Source organism: Lissotriton helveticus, chromosome 2_1 (assembly GCF_964261635.1).
Source record: "Lissotriton helveticus chromosome 2_1, aLisHel1.1, whole genome shotgun sequence".
Taxonomy (NCBI): Eukaryota; Metazoa; Chordata; class Amphibia; order Caudata; family Salamandridae; genus Lissotriton; species Lissotriton helveticus.
Genome location: NC_136059.1, coordinates 590,979,289 through 591,001,174, shown reverse-complemented (window position 1 = coordinate 591,001,174; position 21,886 = coordinate 590,979,289). Strand labels below are relative to the sequence as shown.

At 48.5% G+C, this 21,886-nt stretch overlaps 1 protein-coding gene across 2 annotated transcripts in view; it reads left to right on the top strand.

Moving 5' to 3' along the window:
* Positions 1 to 21,886, top strand: part of TNPO1 (transportin 1) — a 1,741,771-nt gene that overhangs the window by 344,135 nt on the left and 1,375,750 nt on the right. For both annotated transcript variants that reach the window (XR_013607056.1, XM_078675276.1), the window contains exon 4: positions 3,571 to 3,677. Coding sequence is in view for 1 of the 2 variants with exons in the window: in XM_078675276.1 (XP_078531402.1) it covers positions 3,571 to 3,677 (107 nt within the window). In the remaining variant the exon portion in view is untranslated. The remainder of the gene's footprint in view (positions 1 to 3,570; positions 3,678 to 21,886) is intronic.

Below are 21,886 nucleotides of genomic sequence, written 5' to 3'. Positions count from 1 at the left end.
GGACGCATCTCTCCAGGGCAGGGGAGCGCATGTCCTCCACTATACAGTGCAGGGACTATGGACACCGCAGCAGCGGAAGATGCACATCAACCTACTGGAACTGATGGCAATCTTCATGGCAATGAAGGCATTCAAGTTGCATCTCTGCAACAAAGTTGTGCTGATCTGGACGGACAACATGACTGCGATGTATTACATCCAAAAGCAGGGGGGGGACACACTCTCCACAGCTGTCCCATCTAGCCCAGAGCATGTGGAAGTGGGCCATTCAAAGGAACATGTTCCTCAAGGCGGAACATCTCCCAGGCAAGGACAACCAGATGGCGGACCTGCTCAGCAGACACAGCCATCAGATGCACGAGTGGGAGATACACCCCTCAGTGCTCCAACCATATTTCCAGCGGTGGGGTCATCCAGAGATAGACCTCTTCGCCACACACGAAAACGCAAAATGCCGCACCTTCGCCGCCAGGTTCCCACACCCGCAGTCTCCGGGCAATGCGATATGGATGAACTGGTCGAACAAATTTGCGTACGCCTTTCCTCCAGCGCCACTCATACCGCTAGTGGCACGCAAACTGAGGCAACACTCCATGACGCTCATCCTGGTTGCTCCAACGTGGGCAAGGCAGGCGTGGTACACCACGTTTCTAGAACTTTCCGTGGTTCCCCACCAGCGCCTAAGACTCACTCCCAGTCTCCTCACTCAGAGCCATGGAGACATTCAGCACCCAGATCCGTAACAGTTGAGCCTAGCAATATGGCTCCTGAGGTCATAGAGTTTGGCTACCTGGACCTGCCCCCTGACTGTATGGACATCATTAAGGAGGCTAGGCGACCTACCACCAGGGCCTGCTACGCGGCAAAGTGGAAGCGTTTTGTTATCTATTGCTCCAATAATAACATAAATCCGCTTGATGCTTCCACGCAAAACATCATGTTATTTGCTGCACCTATACAAGTGTAATCTAGCGTATAGTTCCATCAGGATACATTTAGCTGCTTTGGCAGCTTATCTGCAAAATAGACAGCACCTGTCCCTTTTCAGAGTTCCAGCCATTAAAGCTTTTATGGAGGGCCTAAAACGAGTCATTCCTCCAAGACACCCGCCTTCGCCGGTCTGGAACCTCAACATAGTCCTCACCAGGCTCATGGGCCCACCATTTGAACCTCTTCACTCTTGTGAGATACAATTTCTCACATGGAAAGTGGCTTTTCTGGTCGCGATTACGTCGCTACAACGTGTTAGCGAGCTACAAGCCCTCACTATTCAGGAGCCTTTCATTCAAATTCATGCTAATAGGGTTGTGCTTCGCACCAACCCCAAGTTTATGCCCAAGGTAGTGTCACAGTTCCACATAAACCAAACTATCGAACTACCTGTATTCTTCCCCAATCCTGATTCAGTGGCAGACAGAGCACTGCACACACTTGATGTTAAGAGGGCTCTCCTGTATTACATAGACAGGACTAAAGACTTCAGGAAAACTAAACAACTGTTCGTTGCCTTCTCTCCACAGCACAAAGGCAACCCCATCTCTAAATCAGGTATAGCCAGATGGATTGTTAAGTGCATCCAGATCTGTTATCAAAAGGCTAAACGCACGTTAACAGTTCCCCCAAGAGCGCATTCCACACGCAAATTAGGGGCATCCATGGCTTTCCTAGGTAACATTCCTCTAGAGGACATATGTAGAGCAGCTACATGGACCACCATACACACATTCACCAAACACTACTGTGTGGATGTACACTCAAAACTGCAGGCTGCTGTAGGTCAGGCTGTTCTCAGAACTCTCTTTCAGACTGCTGCAGCTGGCACGGGCAACCGCCAATAAGGAGGGTACTGCTATTTATTCTATGCATAGATATAAAATCAGCAGCCCACATGCCTCGAACGGAATATGCTACTTACCAGTATGCATCTGTTCTTGGCATGTAGGGCTGCTGATATTTATATCGCCCGCCCTCCTCCCCGGTGCCTGTCGCAGCTGTAGCACTCACACTTATTCTAACGCATGGTCATCACTTACTATATCACACTCCATCTCTGCCACAATGGCGAAAAACAATCTGAGCATTGAGGGGATGCCCATGCGCACTGTAGTCCAGGGGAGGAGCCACCTATCTCGTGATACTTCGAAGACTCTTCCAGGACAACAATGTGCAATCATCCGGACCCAACAATAGGCGGCGATCTATGCATAGATATAAATATCAGCAGCCCTACATGCCAAGAACCGATGCATACTGGTAAGTAGCATATTCCTTTTCAAGTTATAGTTCAGTTTAATCATAACACGTTTGGAAAACAATCCTCTGAAATTCAGTTAAATGAAAAACAGTTAAAATATAGTCATAGGTAGGAATTGAAACTGACACCTACAATTTGCCAATTGTAGTTGGCTGCACAAATTATAACTCGCACACCTGCCATGCAAACCATAACACATGCACCATTATGCCTTTTGGGAATGGGAGAGGTGTTGCGCAGCGGCTCGAGCAGCTGAGTCTGGTCCGTAGAGCCTACTGTTAAATCGCTGTCGGCAGTTCAGCATCATGCGACTCTGGGCAATAGCTCCCTTAATCTCCCCGACGGCCCACGCACCTTGAAACCCTTAAGGGAGTTATATGTTTGTGCTTTACAAATAGGAATTATGATTTGTTATGAGATCTGTCACATCGGGATGAGGTTATAAGCATTGCATTTGGTGTAAGATTATGACTTGCATGGTTTGTGGCCAACCATAAGTTGCAAATTTTAAGGGGATTTTTTTATTGTTTTTTTAGTCATAACTATGCTTTTTTTTGTAACTGACCAGCACAGACACATCTATTTACTATATATTATTACACAAGCACAGCACAGATTATTGCAATTGGCCTGTGATGTAATGCTACTTATGATGCAGTGATTTCCAATATTGTTGCTTATAAGATAACACTTTTTCCTTTATCTCAAGATGTACCTGCTTAGTTTGTGTTGCAAGGAAATGTGCAGAAATAGGTAAATAGATTTCCGCAATCCAAGACTTCATTGACCAAGTATGCATGCAGCACTCCTGTGGTAACTTAGACTTAAATGACCCAAGCATGATTATTAATCCTATGGTAAGCATGGTATGGGTGTTTTTAGTTCTCGCCTTAGCGATGCAGCGCATGCGCTGCTCGCCTTGCGAAGACCTATAGTCGCCGCTTTCTCGGCCGAAGGGAGACAGGAGGTGGCACGCACGAACAGAAGATGTGCACGCGTATGGAGTGCACATCTCCTGTCTGCTCGTGTCTCCCTTCAGCCGAGAAATCGGCTGCACAGCGCGCGCATCGCGCACTTTCACTTTCCCTCCCTCCCCTTCAAGAACCCGGACATTCCACGGCCAGTTTATATTTTGTGAGGTATCAGCTGTCACTTACTTGAGACTTATCACTTGAAGGAAGAACTCTGGCCTCTTGTATTCCTTAAATGTTCAGTAGTTTAAATCTGTTATTCTGCTTCTAATTTATACTCTTAGTCTTTGGTAATCATAACCACAATTAATCATATATATATATATATATGCATTATATCTGCAGGTATCCTGATCACAACTATTGCTTCTAAGGGAGAGTTGCAAAATTGGCCTGATCTTTTACCAAAGCTTTGTGGACTATTGGATTCTGAAGATTACAATACATGTGAGGTTAGTATGTCCACACAATTATCCTGTTCTCCTCGAATATGACAGTGTAATAGTAAATATCCTTTGTTTCATGTTATATAAATTGTTTTGGAGAATCGACCTTTTAATCTTTTTAATGAAGATTTCTGTCCTTACTCCACTAGAAGGCTAATACCTTCAAATGTGTTTTCTGAACAACCAAATATTGAACACTTCCAGTAACCATTGGTAACAGTTGCTGTAAAAAGTTTAAATCTGCAGCATGCTTATGAGGCAGCTATATTTTTTGTTTCACTTTTTTCTACAAGGCATGTTTTGACTAACTCCCTATTTGACGCCGTTGGGAAAACTGGTAAACTTTGAAGCTGCTGATTTTGCAGCATTGTAATGGCCAATGTTTTCCAAAGTATGTAAAAGTCAGTCTTTTTTTTTTCACCATATTTATAAGGAAAATAGTTATATCCTTATACACTTCTTCATATTTTGTTTACAGTGCCTCAGTTTATGCCTTTAAATGATCAGTCCAGTTTCACATGCACCAAGCTAAACAATTTCAAATACTTATTGAGTAAATGCATGTTAGAAATACAAAACTGCAATACAATTTTTGCATTACAATTATTGTATAAAACGTCACATTTTTGAAGTAATACTTGATGAAAGTACCTTAGGTTGCAATTATAGTTGAGTCTGCTGGTATAATCGGATATTTCCCTACAAAATGTGCACACCTAAAAGAAGTTGCTTTATTCCCGGCTTATATATTTTGTGTTTCAGTATATTGCTGTTTACTGTTACCATCTACGAGTGACCCTCCCCCCCACCCCCCCTCTTACACTTTGTGGGTTATTTTGTTATTATTTTTTTGAGCACATTTTATACATTTTTGTTTCCGTAAAAAAAGTGTCACAAAATAAAGCTAAGCGATACATTGTGCATCACAGGTTCCTTCCGTTTATTTTATCATCCAACCAAACAGATCTTTGAGTAGAAGGCTCTAGTGAGATTCCTCTACAGTCTGCCCAATCCACTCAGGGGCCACCCCTTAGCCTGAAATAGCAACTTATCAATGCCCACGCAGTGATCCAGTCCCTTTTCCCATTCACCCAGGGATGTAGGACCTGAATCGTTTAATCTTTAAGCATTATCCCTCTTCACAACCCGAAGTCCCATTATTAGCAAAACCATCTTATATCTATTGCTATCTAGATCTACGTTGATATGCAGCAGGGCCCTAGCTGAAAGAAACATGTTATTGATAGATTCCTTACCTTAGAATTACCCCCAGGCGTCAGACGGGATCCGGAAGGTTTTCGTCAGCAGTACCCCTGCGCGTCGGAAGGTGGCGTCGTGCGGCTCCGCGTCAGTAGTTGGCGTCGTGGTCGCCGGGGTGACATTACGACAGCTACTTAAACGCCGCCCTTGCGCGCTGACGTTAGTTCTTTCTTTTTCCGCGCTAGCAAGCGCAGATCCGGGAAGAGCAAGTACCCCCAGTCACTTTTTGACTGAGTTTTTGAGAATTTTTGTCTCCATTTTTCGAGTCTATTGACTCCTGGTGCCAAGTATGGATGCCCGGTTTTAAGTCCTGCGGGGCCTGTCTCCGCATGATGTCGGTGACCGACCCCCACGACATGTGTCTCTACTGCCTGGAGTGCGTCCATGACCCCAGGTCGTGCTCCGACTGTCTGGCCATGGCGCCGAAGACTTTGCGGGAGCGGTCCCGAAAGTTGCTGGAAGCCGGGCAGTCTTCTCCGCGCCGTTCGAGGTCCCTGTCGAGGAGGAAGTCAAGGGACCGGTCGCAGAACCACCGTCACCATTCTTTGGGGTCCAAGTCCTCGCACTCTGGGTCAGGTAAGTCGAGGCACTGGAAGAAGAAGTCGAATAAGCGCCATCGCTCTCTGACTGCCCCTCGTGCGTCGCGCAACGCAGTTGAGGGCGTAGGTGGTATCACCTTGGCGGCTCCGGTGGAGGCTGTGCAGTCGATTCTGACCTACCCACCCTTTCCGGGTCCGGGAGCGACTGTGTCCCAGGTGCAAGACTTTCTTGCAGCCATGGCTGCCCTTTTTGGGCCGTCGGCCCAGGCCGGTGCGGCTTCGGCGCCACCGCGACTTCGGTCCCGGCGTTCCAGGACCCCCTTGGATCCATGCCTGGATCCTGGTTGAGGATGGTTGACCTTATGACTCCTACGCCGGTGTTAACTCCACTGGTACCGCCTGTGATGGCGTCTGGTCCCTCGGACGACGTCCGCCCGGTTTCACCCCCGAACTGAACACTGTGCCGGTCCGGCTTCGTTCGACGCAGATTCCGACGCCGATGGGCGATTTCTATCCCTATGTTCAGCCTCCGTCTTTTCGAGCTGTTACTCAGGCCATGGAGGAAGGGGAGGAGTGGGAGGGGTCTGAGGACCCTCTCACAGAGCAGTGTGAGTTGGATCAGGACTGGGCAGAAGAGTTCGGGATGCCAGTAGTCTTGACCAATCGCTTGACCTTGGCTTCCTGTCTCCTCTCTGGCTTCAGAGGAGGGAGTGACCTATGGTGTGGTTTTGCGTAGGGCAGCCGAGGCTCTTAACCTCAAACTCCCTACGGTGGTCCTGAGGACTAACCTCCTCACTGACGTGCTCCAGCCGGCAGTAAGCTCTTTGGAGCCTCTGCTGCGGTTCAATGAAGCACTAACTGACATTCTTATGGGCACTTGGTCCAGGCCCACCACGGGCTCCTGTGAATAGGAACGTAGCCAGATGACAACGTCCGGCTCTGGGCGACCCTGCTTTTCAGTCCATCCACCCCACACTGAGAGTCTGGTTATCCAGGCCTCCACTTCCCAGAGCGAATTCCCTATCTCCCCTCCTGAAAGGGAATCCAAGAAGCTGGAGCAGTTTGGTAAGAAACGCTTTTCATCTGCCAGCTTAGCTCTGCGGTCAATGAATACCGCGTGCCTCTTGGGCCGTTATTCCCACTCTGTGTGGGATATGGTTGCGCGATTGCTGCCTCAGGGTCCGGCGGAGGCCCGTACACAGCTGTCCCAGGCTGTTGCTGAGGGGAGGGATGCAGCGAAGTTCACCATACTTTGTGGTCTGTATATTGCGGACTTGCTAGGCAGAGTGATTCTATGACGGTGGCGCTCCACCGCCTCACCTTGCTGCTGTCCACTGGCTTTTCGGAGGATGTCCAAAACTCCCTTTGGACATGCCCTTTGATGGGCGTCGTCTTTTCGACGAAAAAGCAGATCATGCGCTGGAGTGCTTTAAGGACTCCCGGGCTACTGCCAAGTCCTTGGGCCTTTCCACCACGCGCACGGCCACTTCTGCTTTTTGTCTCTTTTGTGGCCAAGGAAGGGTCGCCCGACATGTTTGTTCAGCCACAAGCCGCAGTACCAACCTAGAGGCAGATGTGGGCCCCTCCGTGGCGGGGCAGGGGGCCAGCGGGCGTGTCAGTCCACCTCCACCCTCGCAGCATCCGCCTCAAAGCCTTCCTAGTCCGGCTTTCATGCCCATCAAATGCCAGTGGGCGGCAGGATTCGCCATCACCTCCCCCACTGGCGCACCATCACCTCCTCCACTGGCACACCATCACATCGAACAGGTGGGTGCTGCAAATTGTCAGAAGGGGCTACTCCCTCCCCTTCGAGACTACCCATCGAGCCATGCCACCCCAGTACCACTGCATGTCGGGGGATCATCTGCAACTTCTACAAGAGGAAGTTACGGCTCTTTTGGCCAAGGTGGCCATCGAGTGCGTTCCTGTGCCAGAAGTAGGTCGTGGTTGCTATTCCCACTACTTTCTGGTACCCAAGAAGGACAAGTGCCTGCGTCCTATCTTGAACCTCAGGAATGTCAGTCCCTTCCTCCGAAAGGAGAAGTTCAAGATGTTAACACTGGCTGATGTCTTATCTGCTCTCGACCCTGTAGACTGGATGGTAGTGTTGGACTTGCAGGACGCATATTTACACATCCCCGTCCTGCCGGCCCACCGACGTTAACTGCGGTTCACGGTAGGCCACGAGCATTTTCAGTTCACTGTGCTTCCATTTGGCCTTACCAGTGCCCCTCGGGTGTTGACAAAAGTGATGCCGATGGTCGCAGCCCATCTGCGCAGATCAGGGTTTCTAGTCTTCCCCTTTCTCAACGACTGATTGTTGAAGGCGGGCTCGCCCCAGACAGTAGTCTCCCACCTCCAGACTACGGTCGACCTCCTGCATTTGCTGGGGTTCTCCATCAACGTGCCGAAGCCGCACCTGGTTCCCTCCCAGAAGCACCCTTTCATTGGGCGGTTCTGGACTCGACGCAGTTTCAGGTTTATCGTCCCAAGCAGCGATTCTGGGATATTCAGGCTATGATTCTGATCTTTCAGCCTCTGTTCCGGGTTTCGGTCATCCCCGTACTCAGTAGATGCATGCCCTTGGTGAGTTCTCCTTCCATTAGGTCACCCTCCAAAAGATCTGCCATTGCCCACCAATGCACTGAGTGTATGGTGGTTTGCAAATTTTCAAGGTAGTCAGCTGAGGCGATTTATCTCTCGAGTATAGGGGTGACATAATAAGACGCAAATTCCCTGGCAATATTTGGGCCCACCCTAATCTCCCAACCAACTCCACCCATAACACAGGCTATCAGGTCATGTCTGGTTGTGTTGGAGGATAACTGGTGGAGAGTTTCTTCTGTCTATCCCCCAACTGCTGACTGATAATGTTCCCTCCTATTGTGACCTTGAAGGCCACTGCACCCCAGGGGAATCCAGAGTTTGTTGCCGTAAAGAGCCATTCGCCTCCTCTATATGCTTTCTGTGGTCCAGGTTAGTCAGTCCCCAAACGTCCAACGCCTAACATTTTGAGTGCCTACTGGACCTGTTTGCCATCTCTGCTGTAGCAGAGAATGGTCCAAGAGCCCTCTCTCCAGTATCTGAACCCCTGCCACTCTGAGTTGGGGACAAGGAAATGATCAAGACGATTGAATATGTCATGGGCCCCCAATTAATTAATTAATTAATTGTGGGTTTCTAAAGCGCTAGAATCGACTCTCGAAGGAGTATCTCTGCGCTGTAGACCGCTGGGGAACCCGTCCTGGCTTTCCCTGTGAGATGGTCCCTACTGGGTATCTCCAAGGTGAAACCAGGCATCCCCGGCGTATGTGGGGGGCCGTTGTGGAGATGAGGCAAGCTAATGCCCAGAGTTGCCGAGTGTGATCCCTGGTTAGAGTAGGCACCGAGGCGAGAATTATCGAGTCCGCTGACCCTGGTCCACAACCCTGCCGCGTCGGGGATAGAACCCTGGTCCCGGGCCGTCCTCTGCTTCCGGGTCTGCTGCCTCTAACCAGTGAGCCACACCACTCCACCAATTAGTATGTAAAGCCCCCTTCTTGTGGGTCCCCGGGCATCCGTCATCCTGAGGCCCTCCATGAACTGGGTGACCGGGTTGTGGGCTTGAGGTGGAGCACATCCTTTACAGGGTTCTTGGTTCACATCCTTTTGGGGATGTGAACCTCCGTGCCGCCAGGACCCATCATACTAGTTCATCACCCCTGTGTGGGCATAGTTATAAAGCATACCCTTGCTTGTCGTTCACAATGATGGATTGTCCCATAAGGACCCCCTTCACTAAGGATATGAAGGCCGCCACAAATGATTACCAAAGTGTCCTCTGACCCACCAGCCCTCCTCCTTGTCTGACTTCTTGTGCCTACTTGTCTATCAAAGAAGTTGGCACAAGAGCTCAGGACAGTTTCCTATTGCCATATGTAGGAGATAAAGCAAGGCAATCAGACTAGCCTCCCTTAGATCCAGTTCAATCTGATCCAGTGTCACCAAATCAAAATATCACCCCACTCAAGTAATGAAAGGTAAGGTGTCTTACCCTAAAATAGGAGCAATAGACTAAAAACCGCTCCGTTATGGGTCTCCCTCCTGAGATATCAGGGTAGACCCCCCGTGGGTATGCGAGGCCCTCTGGACAAAGGAGGCCACATATCTCCGTGCACCTACCCTCTGGCTCGCCATCCGCATGGATAATATCTCTACGGCTGCCATACTTCGGAACAGTATACTGATCTATTGTAATGGAAGTCTATTCTTCGACATTGTAAGTGAACTGGGAAGCCATAACGAGCACATGGGCTGGACACTCGTCAGATCGAGTTCCCCAGCTTCATGGTGACTTCGTTGTACCCCAAGAAGTTAGGTACCAAACATCTCATCTTAAACCTACACTGATTTATCGGATTTATTAATAAATGGCCACTGAGGGTACCTTGGAGGTGCCCCCTTGAAAACCTACTATTAGTGTGTTTATTGACTGGCCTCTACCAGCCTGCCACCACTTGACATGTTTCTTGCCTCCTGAGCCTTCGATTTCAGTGGCGGGAACAAAGCCTGCTCCGGGCAGAGGTGTTTTATTTATGACATTTACAGACCATTCAAAATAAATCAAATGAAATCAAAAATCACAAACAAATAATAAAAGCGCAGATACCATACGTTATAAGCCACCAAGCATCAAATAACAATATTATAAGGAGGTGTTGAGCACAGAGGGATACAATTTGCAACAGATGGTAAGATAGCTCACTTAAGGCGGGGTCATAACAGTTGAACAAACAAGCAGGTACCTATTAATAAAAAATAAAATTGTCAACCCATATGTAATAGTTGAAATGTAACATGCTGGGCAATAGCATACATTCCAACATTATTCATCCTGATCCGCAGTAACTTCCTGACGTGATTCTAGTTATTGTGCAAATAGACCCCAAAAGCTGGTTGGGTAGATGGTGGAAGCAGTTCATTGTAAATGACAGATTGTGTATTGCAATGCACCATATCTCTTTCCCACTCAGTCACTGTAGGTACAGGCCCCCTCATCCATCTCATTGCCAGTCTGCGCTTAGCCAGAAGTAGACCCAAGGTGACCAATTTATGCACTTTTTGGGGAAAGTTTTCGTATATCCCAGCAGCGCTAGCAACGGGTCTGGAGCAATAGTTAGGCCTACAATCTCATTCAACAATGCAAAGATATGATTCCAAAAATCAGCCAGTGGAGGGCATTGCCATGCCAGATTGTAGAAGCCAGCACGCAGCGTGCCACAGTGCTCGCAGCTGTCAGACTCGCGCAAACCTTATCGATGTAGGCGTTCTGGTGTATAATAAACCCTGTTCAAGTATTTAAAGTGCGCCAGCCTGTTTCTGCCATGCAAAGAAATTTTACGAGTAACCTCACAACAATAAAACCAGATATCATCCGATAGTTGCCTCCCTTTTTCAGCCTGCCAGGCTAATCGAGCCTTCGAGTATGGAGAAACCTTTGTCTGTAAGGCCGAGGCATATAGTTTAGAGACTAATTTAATAGCAAATTATGAACGGAGTAGGATGGCCAATGAAGGTGTATCCATGCGCTCAGCTAGCTCGTCTCCCAGTACCGCCCGGAGGGCATGCTTAGTTCTAAAGAAATTAAATTGTGTTAACGCAGAGGGTATTGCCCTATCAGCCACGACATCATTCCAGACCATTCTTCTGTTGTTAAAAAGATCACCCATCTCGGACACACCCAGACTCTGCAGTGATCGAATCGTACCTCGTTCTGAACTAAGAGCATACTATTGACAACACTCAATACGCATGTGAGGTGAATACAACTGTGCTCCAGCAAACATCCCTAGAAGAACATGCCAAGCATGCACCATGGAATTCACTGAGTCAATAACCCCGCAGCGTCTAATCGGCGCATTAGTCATGAACCAGGGTAATGGTTCAGGCGCGGCCGCTACTTTTTCAATGTGGAGGTGAGGAAGATTCTCTGGACCGTGAATCTAACTAAGAGCATGCGAAGCCTGCGCAACTCAGTAATAAAGTTCTAGATCTGGCGCCTGAACCGCCCGCAGTAGAAGGTAAAATACGAGTGTCTAGCGCGATCCGAGGCGTCTTACCGGCCCAGGCTAGTTTGGTCATCAGCATACGTAACTCCTTAAACATGTGGCGAAGAGCCATTATAGGGATATTTGCGAAAAGAAAGAGAAAACTGGGTAGCACCACCATTTTATCAATGAGACCCTCCTCACCAGTGAGAGCGGTAGACGAATCCAGCGATCACCATCATCACTTAGCTTGGCTATTGCCCTTCCGTAATTAGCACAGATCACTAGATCTGCATCCGAATGGAACTGAATGCCCAGGTAACGGACCAGGTCAGAAGTCCACTGAAGAGGGAAATCCAGCTGTGCGGGAATCGTACTGGGCGTCAGCGGGAAAATCAAGGATTTTTCCCAATTAACTTTCAATCCCGACAGACCACCATATCGCTGTACCTCACGAATAACAGGGGGCAGATGAAGTTCTGGGTTTCTAATATACAATAGCATATCGTCCACGTAGGCCTACACTATTAAATTATAGTTAGGAAAGCGAAGGCCACTATGACCGTGATATTACCGCAACGTTCTCAGCAAGGGCTCAGCAGCTAAAGTATATAACAAAGGGGACAGAGGGCACCCTTGTCGAGTGCCCCGCGAATTCAGAATGGGATCAGAAACCATATCACCAGCACGGACCCGAGCAACCGGAGAGTTATAGAGAACCGCCACCAACTGCAAAAAAAACTCGCTGACACCCACAGGACGCAACACAGCGTAGGGAAAAGACCACTCAATGGAATCAAAGGCATTCTCAGCGTCTAAGAAGACCGCTGCAGCCTGGACTTCTGGTCGGATATGTTGGAGGGCCCAAAACACTGTTCGGAGATTATGTGAGAGCGTTTGGCCTGGAATAAACCCAGCCTTTTCAGGGCCTATCAACTGAGGGAGAAGAGGAGACAGACGATTAGCAAGAATTGTGGCAAAGGTTTTTGTATCTACGTACAGCAGGGATAGCTGGCGATAAGAGGAGCACTTTGGGGGTCTTTGTCCAGTTTTAATAAAGTGACAATAAGGGCCTCCCGCATGGTTGGCGACATGATACCGTCCCCTCCCATCTCCTGAAACAAGGTGACCAGATGAGGAATCAATAGGTCGCTAAAGGCTTTGTAAAATGCCACCGTGAGCCCATATTGTCCAGGGGAACTACCCTCCCTCATTGAGTTCAGCGCTAACCGTATTTCTGCGAGTTCTATAGGGCGCATCAAAAACTCCCGGTGCCAGTTTTGTAACCAGGGTAGCTCAATGTACTCCAGATATTGCAATATATCCACATCGCTAGGGGAGACTTTAGAGCTATATAACTCTTGATAGTAATTCCGAAAATGATTAGCAAAATCTGTTGTATCTGTCCAAATCGAGCCCTCGGCGTCTGACAAAGTGGACACGCCACTGGACTTTAATCTATGCTCGCCATCACCGCAAGAACAGAGACCGGCTGGTCCGCCTCACCATAAAATCTAGCAGTGGCGTATTTGCCCATATGCGTGACCTCGCTGTCTGCTTCTGAGTTAAATTCGGCTATCGTGGATTGTAAGAGAGAGCCGGCAGTTGGGGAGTGGATCCCCTTGCCAGTTCCTCCACTAAGGCAGCTATCCGGGCTTCTAATAATGCTAGCCTATCTCTTATAGAGCGTAGGACCCCCGCGTGTTTACTAATAGCTATGCCCCAGATGTATGCCTTGAATAATTCCCAAATCGTGGCAAAAGATTCTACTGTGCCAATATTGATCGCAAAGTCCGATATTGCATCATTCAATTCCGATTTTAAAAAAGTGTCTAGCAGCGAATAAGGCGGGAACCGCCTTAAGAAGGGAGAGGGATCTCGCGGGGGATTGAAAGAGATAAAAGTAAAGGTGAATGATCGGACAACATCCGAGCTAGCACTGTGCAGTCCTGCACCCTGGGCATTAACGCTTGTAGAATGAACCAGTAGTTTATGCGTGTGGGTATGTCATAATGTGCCGAATAATGTGTAAAACCCCCCCTAGCACTTGAGCGAGCTCTCCACATGTAAACCACCTGCAGTTGTACAGAGATATCAACAACAGCTCTGTCAGCCGCCAAAGGGGTCCTCATCGGTCCCCCAGAGCGGTCAAGCATCGAGTCTAAAACACATTTGAAGTCCCCACGCCACAAAACCGGTTGAGGAGAGTGGGACTTGATAGTCTGAAAAAGGGATTGGAAGAACTGCGGATCATCATAATTCGGGCCATAGAAGTGTTGAACTGCATTTTTAAAATAACCTTTATGATTCCATTTTGTGTTGCCATGCTCTCGGCAACTTGTCTGAAAACTGTCCTCCACATCCCCATTGAATCTTGCACAACCCCCTGCTCCTTGTGGTCGAGCCAATTCCAAGAAGCCTGCCTGTGTGCCTCCCCCCCAGTTGTGCCAGAGACTCGGCCACATCCTGTCCATTGTTGGTAACTCAGCCTGTCACACCAGCTACACTGTGACCTCCCCCAACTGAAAGAGGAAGCACGAGGTTAGGCCCTGAAACCACACCCAACTAATTGAGGAAGTACAAGGCTGTACACTGTAACCACACCAACTGATAGAGGAAGCACGAGGCTATGTCTCATGCTGTGAAGTAAGCAGCAGTCTCCGTAGAATTGTCTTTGTACCATTCTGGGACCTCTGTCCTTAGCTCGAGCTAATAAATGACTTGCTTCCCTCCACGGCTGGTTGTCCTGGTCTCTTTGGTAATGTATGATTGATGCATGAAGGACCCGTAGATTCAAGGCGTTTCCCTGCGCCACTGGCTTGACTCTCCTAGTGTGGGGGGTGAGGGGGGAGGATCTCCAAAAAGCCGGTTCTACAGAAGTTTACTACGAGTAGGTCTGCAGTGTTATTATAGTAGTGGGTTATGACATATCGACCAGATGGGTCTGTCTCGCAGCATTGTGTGTGAAACAACGCTTTAGGATTAACCCATGTCAGTACACCCCTAGCATGTGAGGTAAATCCAGCAGCATGGACAACACCCAGCAGACGGCCATCCGTAAACAGACTACAGTTCGGGTGTAGGTGCGTCTCCTGCAGTAAAGCTATGTCAATCTCTTTAAATAGGCCAGTATCTTGCGTACCTTTCTGTGGTCATTGAGACCTCTGACATTCCATGTCAGGATATTCAATCGCTTCCTTTGATCCATGCTATTTTGTGAGCCGCGTATATGGTGAGCCAGTGTCTGCATAGTACCCGCCCCCTAATGGCCCAGCAATCACCTCCTTCAAATAGTAAAAACGACATGTGACCTGCAAAAGAAAATTAACATAGAGAAGAAAATAAAGTCCCTACAGTGCCGCCCCACACCATGCATCCCCCAACTTTGCATGAACGAATAAGAACCCACACCCTCGCAAAAAATATACATAATCGTCATAAAACAAAAATCCACATACAACAAACCCCAGTACTGCATCAACAACAGTGGGGAGCGCTTTGGAGCCGATGTTACCCAACGATCTCAAACTACTACCACCTCCACCTAACCACCATAAAACATGTATTCAAGCTTCATTTATAAAGTAAATAACTCTGAGGAGACAATCAAATTTCCCTTCTGGTATCTCCAAGTACTTCCTGCTTAAACTAGGGCATTGCAATTTTTGAACAACCACCATTAGTCATAAGGTCCCGCTATAGATCCGGGGCAACAGGGCAGCTCATATCTATCAATGGTGTGCAGACTATAAAAGCAGAGTCCAGATGTCCACCAACCAATAGCCACCACTCAGTCATTCTCATCAAGATTGTTCAGCGGGGCCTCACCTCCAGCCCCATTGTCACGTTCCTTCCTGCTCTTACCAGCCATCTCCCAGGATTTGAGAGCTTTTTGCAGCGATTGTGGGTCCAGGAAAAGACGAGGTTTTCCATCAAATAGAACTTTCTACCGCGCAGGATACAACATAGCATACACAATTTTCTGATCATGCAGCTTGCGTTTGAAAGGGACAAATTGCCTCCTGGCTTCCTCTACTTTGATGTTCGTCATGGAAGAGGGACAGGGAGGATCCCTCATATTTCAAGGTGCCCAGTTCACTTGCCTTGTGCAATGCAGCGTCTCTGGCCCGATAATTGAGCAATTTAGCTATGATGGGCCATGGGGGGGCGCCAGGCTGTGGTCTAGGGCCCAGTGAGCGATGCACTCTCTCTACCATGAACATAGGGAAGAAAACATCAGCGCCCAGCAGCGATTTAAAAAGATTGTCAACAAACAGTGCCATAGGGCCCGTCGCTGTAGTTACAGGTAGACCCATGATGCGGAAATTGCATCGCCTCGACCTTGCTTCTAAAGATTCTGCCCTGTCCTGTAGCGCCACTAATGCCTTCTCGACCTGTTGCTTGGTGATATTGGTGTCAGACTGGGCCTCCTCAGTGTCCGTGATGCAGCGCTCCGCCATATCCAGGCGCTCCGTGTGTTTATCGGCCCTTTCAGCCATTCTATCCATCCTGTAGGCCAAAGTGTCGATTTTTACATCAATTGCCGTCAGACCCCTCTGCATGGATGCGATAATCTGCTTAATATCCCCCACCGGATCATCTATGGGGTTGTCTGGCTCAGCTGTCGCAGATTCAGCTATGTCCTCGCAGCACTTCGACTTACGCTGCTCGAAGTTGATCTTTGCCTGCAACTTGTCTGGTTTGCCCATGTTAGTGCGCGTGCTGTCCCAGCTGCCCTGGCACGCTTATGTTAAACTCCAGGCCCCACCACACGTTGGCCCACCAAGGTGTGTCCAATGCTGCCAGCTCCAATAAGTGTCCTAGGAGATCTAGGGGTACAGGGGGGAGGGGGAGACTTGCAGACAGTTCTCCACCGTGTGAGAGACCCCTGGAGTATCTTTGTCCCTAGTCCATGGGTATTTCGGCGCCGATATCGCTGTGCATTGAAGTCGGTGCCCCCAGGCTGCAACAACTGTGTTATCTTGCAGTAGTGGAGAGCGGGGCCCCAGCACCAGTCGCAGCGCGGTCGTCTCTGTTCTCTTCAGCTGAGCCGTTTTATGAAGCCTCCGAGCACCGCAGGCAGTGGCGCGAATCAAGTTAGCCCAAGAGCCATGTGGCCGCAGCGGGGCAGAGCGAGCATGTCGCGCTTCACAGTCCCGCAGCCCGCAGATCCCGGCAGAGACTGGCTCACCTCACAATCCGCTGCACCTCGGGCTGCCTCCAAAGTCCACTTCCTCACAATGCCGCTGCACTCAGTGAAGAGTCGCAGCCCGAGCCGGTATTCACTTCACGTCCCCAGCGATCCTGCAAGCAGCCGGCTCTCTTAGGACTCCGAAGCTCGCGTGCCGGCTGCGTGCTGATACGAGCGAGGCGAGCCGGATCTCCCGTCTCGGTGACACTAGGCAGTGTCAAAGCTCATCAAAATGGTCAGCGGGTGACAGGCATCGCCCTAGTAGTCTGTCCGCTCCCCTGCGTGCTGTAGGAAGCTGCAAATTCTTGTCGGATTGTGTCGGTGGCTGGCAGAGCTCGTTCACAGCGCGCCCATCTTGCAGCCTGGCAAGCTCTGCCTCCCCTGGGCAGAGGTGTTCACATCTCGTCAGGCAGTAACTGCCTTACGGGGCTGGAAGCTTCAAAGTCCATGCCACCTTTGAAATTGCAACACAAACCTCTCCAGCTTGTGGAAGATGCCAACCTCCCTGTCCTGCCCCCAGTTTTTGGTGGGAGGACAGTTCGATTAGGAGATGTACCCACACCTAGCAAGCCCCACCCTTAAGATGAGGCAGCTGAAGGAGGTGAATCCTCCATCTGAACAGAATTATCTTATTAGGGTCAGGGTTATGACCACTTCCCACAGCAGGAACTCGTGCTCTGGAAGGTCAGATCCCCCCACCTCAAAAAAGTGTAGACACCAGGACTGACCGGATCCGTGCATGACCAACCCTCAGAGTACTGGACACCCTGCATCCAAGACCGACATCGAAGAGTCCAATCGGAACTCAAACTGTACCAGAGCCCAGCAGCCACCAAAGAACATCAAGACCTTTGAGAGTGGCCCAGCTGTCCTGAATTTTCGCCTGCCAGCTGTTGGCCCCTCACTGCGAGGAACACCTTTATGCACCGGGCCAGCCAGATACCCACCCTACCTGCTCTGCACCCAGCCCACCCGGCCTGGGTAGCGAACCTGTTGTGCTTGTCCCTAAGGCCCTTGCAAGCCTAGCCCCCTTTTGGGAGCTCTTGGACTTGCCCGCAAAACCCCTTCTGCAGCCTGTCTTTAGATGGCCCCCATTCTCTGTAGCACCAGATACCAACTCCACCAAAACCATTCTCCTAGCAGAATTCAGGAAGCCAAGTAGAAATGTGTGAACCAGGAGAATGTAGGTGACCTCATCCTTCAAAATCCTGCTGGTAAGTCGTCTTGCATCTATTTCAGCATTGTCTGATGACTGCCATTATGCTGCAGATAGAAAAAGTCATGAAAGGGTTCATGCTGAAACCTGTAGTTTCCATGGAAGCCAGTGACAAGAATTTGATGATTTGACTCCTACATCCGAGCTCATAGTGAACAGGGAGAGGATAATGGCAGCCTCTGAACAAACCTTTTAACGTCTTTGCTTAAGGATCTATGGAATACTATAAAGGCTAACATTTCTTCAATGGGAGATTTTCTTTTATTAGTTGTACAGAACATACCAGTAGACAAAGATGACTTCAACAGAAGTCACACATCCTTATCAGCACTGTAATCACCACTTGGTAACAATTGAAACGCTTGTTCTGCTCCAAGCATGCATTGACCGCATTTGTGCCATATACGTACAAAACATTGGAAAATGTTAGATATTTGGGTAGAAACTCCCCTTGTATTTGCTTCCTCTTGTTGATTATCATGACTTTTTGACCAACCCGTATTACCATCAGTGTTCCTATGCATCTTTTAGGGCAAGTATTTAATAAGGTTATATAGTAATCATTTTGAGAATGATTTTCCATCTGTTACATATTCCAGGAATCTCTTCTAACAAATGTGTTTTATATCTTCTGCTGTATCCCATTATTCTAGGTCCTTCTGCAAATCTTGCACTTTAGATGCTTCCGGGCTCAGCATTTTAATGGTTATGTGCTGCTTGGTCAGTGAAAATGTTGTCTTTTTAAGTCTCATTTTAGAATGGAAAGTGCTTGGAAGGAGGTAAAGGGTCGCACAGAACATTCAGAGGAACTTAAACCAGTTAGAAAGCAAGTATCAATGCTTGAGAAGAATATGGATAGGGTTTCAACTACTTCAAGAAGTGTGTTATCCTGCTTAACCCATTTCGGAGCAAATGAGACTCTTATACTAGGGCAGGTGAGTAGAAATTTGCACTGTTGTGTGCGGAGGGCAAGTACGCATGTCTTCCTGAACCTTAGCCAGGAGACACTGCATTGGATACAAGAGTTGCAAACCATTAGAAATTGATAATTGCCAGGGAACTAAAGGGTTCACTATGGTTTACAGCTCATCTGACAGTGAAATGCAATGGCAGGGATTATAGCTGTGCCCAGCCGGAGTTGCATATAATTAATTTGCACAAAAACTGTGCAAGACAAGTCTGAGGTTAGTCCCCCCACCTTTCAGATGGAGATATGGAACACTCGTAGTACTCATGGGAAATGGGGCTATGGCCCGCGCATAGTACTGAGGCAAAGTGGTCTTGAAGCACAGGCTGGCGCAAGTGTGGAGGCTGCCATTGGCAGATGTTAGCTGCAACTAGGGAACTGTGTTGCTAGAAAGGCACAGCATTTTGATTGCGCTGCTGTGTTGCCTCTAGAGCCACGGGGTCTGCGACTAGCAGGAGAACCTAGCTCATGAGATATGTTGAGATTTTACCTTCAGAGTTTGCCTTTGCTATGTGATCAGGCTGCTCATGCTGCAGTTACTGAATACTACCTTGCGGAACGCCAGCAAACTGCAAGCTGGCCTCAGAGATGCTGACAAAGGATTTCGGAACTACTTGGCAGTTTGACCTGTCCTTTATCAGACTCTTCCCAGTCTTGCGTAACTAGCAGATTGCAATAATCTGGCTTCACCTAATCTGCAAGGGCACTGTTGGAATGAGGCTTAAATCACCCAAACTGAATGCCCAGCCACAGGCATGATGGCAGAATCCTAACAAGGTTGATTCTCTAGCGATTAAATGCTGAAGTATTAATCTAACTGGGTTGCTCAACCCAAAACTGACAACATGAGCCTGTTTTTTGGAGTCAATTGGAACAACACAGGCTTATCTGGAGGCCAAAATCGATGCTGTAGCCTTTGGCATGGGACTAGTCTTGAAGTTCAGAAAAAAGTTGATCTGATGGGTGTCTCATTCGGAATGTACACTGCGGTAGCTATAGTGTTGAGTATGTAAATGGCACCAACAAATCCTGCATGTGACAGATCGTGTGTATTTCTTAATGGCAGAGGATGCTGAGCGCAGTGCGGCAATATCAGGATTATAGAGCTGCTCAGAGAGTCAGAACACTGTCAAACTCCTGAGAACCCAGATTAAAAGCTTTTTGCCCCTCTCCCACAAGCTCTCCCCTTGTTTGGGTCGAGCCTGAGCAGCGCATGCGCTGCTCTGCGAGTTAAAGCAGTACAAAAGGGGGTGGTGATGGACAGAGCATCTGAACCAATCAAACACTAACACCCAGTCAACAGATCTGGGTATAATCCATCACTGTTCTTTAGCCCACTCTGCCACCCCAGTTCAGACATGGCCATATGCAAATCAGTCTGACCCTGTGCCTCATGGGAGCAGTCCAGCCCGAACTGCCAAGCCATGCCTTCCCTGGACCGGAAACAAGCTTCCTAGGACCGGTTTCTGTGGCAACGTGAGCAAGGGACTCACGTCTGACTCACGTCTGAGCATACCCTGCCAACTTATGGCGAACAAAGCAGAACAAAAGGGGTCAGGCTGTATTCAGGTATGGACTTCGAGCTTCTCCCATTATCTGCCTATCTTTTCAATTGGCTCCTGTTACTGTCCTTTCTAAATGGTTGCTTTTGATTCATGAGTATGCTTAGTAGTCCCTCCTCAGTACCGCCTTGTCTACATTTGTAACCTCTAGTGAGGAGTGGCCTTTTTACTTGTGGTGTTACTCTATATGTTTTATTTAGTCTGTGAGCACTACGTTCTTGAATGATTTCACCTTTTCCACGAACAACATGCTTTCCTTTAACGCAGCAAGGCGCCTGCTTTCATATATTTTTTTTATAGCGGACGCGTCGTATTTACAAAACCAGCCTGTTTAGTAATGGCAGTTACAAAAAAAGGGTATGCAACGGATGCACTTTACTCTGAGGGACTGGGTATGTCTGAGGCCATTTGGAATTCTGAATTTTGTCTACTAAGTAATGATGTCCGCTATATTTCACGGGTCACTGGGAACCCTTGTATTTAATTGGAGAAGTGTGGCTCACTGGTTAGAGGAGGCAGACCTGGAAGCAGAGGTCAGCCCGGGACCAGGGTTCAATTCCAGGCTCGGCGGGGTCTTGAGTCCTAAAATGTCCATGGACTCGACAATTCTCGCTCCGGTGCCTACTCGATTCACGGGTTCACACTCTGCGACTCTGGGCAATAGCTTGCTTAACCACTTGGAAGCTCATCATATTCTGCTGCTGCGCTGGGATTTACAAAAACCCATTATTCATGACGAGCTGGGCTCGTCATGAGCGTGCTGGGAGGCTACTGCATGACGAGCCCAGCTCGTCATGAGCGTCGAAGGGGTTAATCTCCACAACGGCCCCTCGCGGTGGGAGACCTGGCTTTCACCCCTGCCGGGGTTATCTCACAGGGGAATACCAGGACGGGTTCCCTAAGCAAGCGCTTAGAAACCGCTTGGTGATTTGCGCTATATAAATTCCTGTACATTTACATTTAATCTCGGCCCCCTGTATGAAGTGAACATTTTTTAAAGAAACACCGTTAAAATGTGAAATTACCTAATAAGAAGTTGCCATCTGTCCGTTTTCTGACCTAGGAGCCCACGGGCCCACTACTATCAGTTCAACCACCCAGCAATTGGTGGTTCACTGTGCCCCTTCACCATCCTGAGGAAGACCCCATTGTAAGGATCAAGGTCACCTACGTCTTTCAGGGGTCGCAACGTCGACATTTTGTTGTATATATGCCAGTGTGGGCAACAGTGCTGTTTTCATTGTCCCTTTTCAGCGACATAATGGCTGTTAATTAATTTACTTGTATATAATTGTCATGTAGGACAAACCATTTCTTTTGTGAATAATATTGTTGATGTATATATACTTACTCCCTTTCCGCCCTCATTTAACTCTCAATTTGCACACGAGTCCTTCCTTTCTCCCTTCTACACATTCTGGGCACTTTATTGAGCTGAATTTTACAGTAGAAGT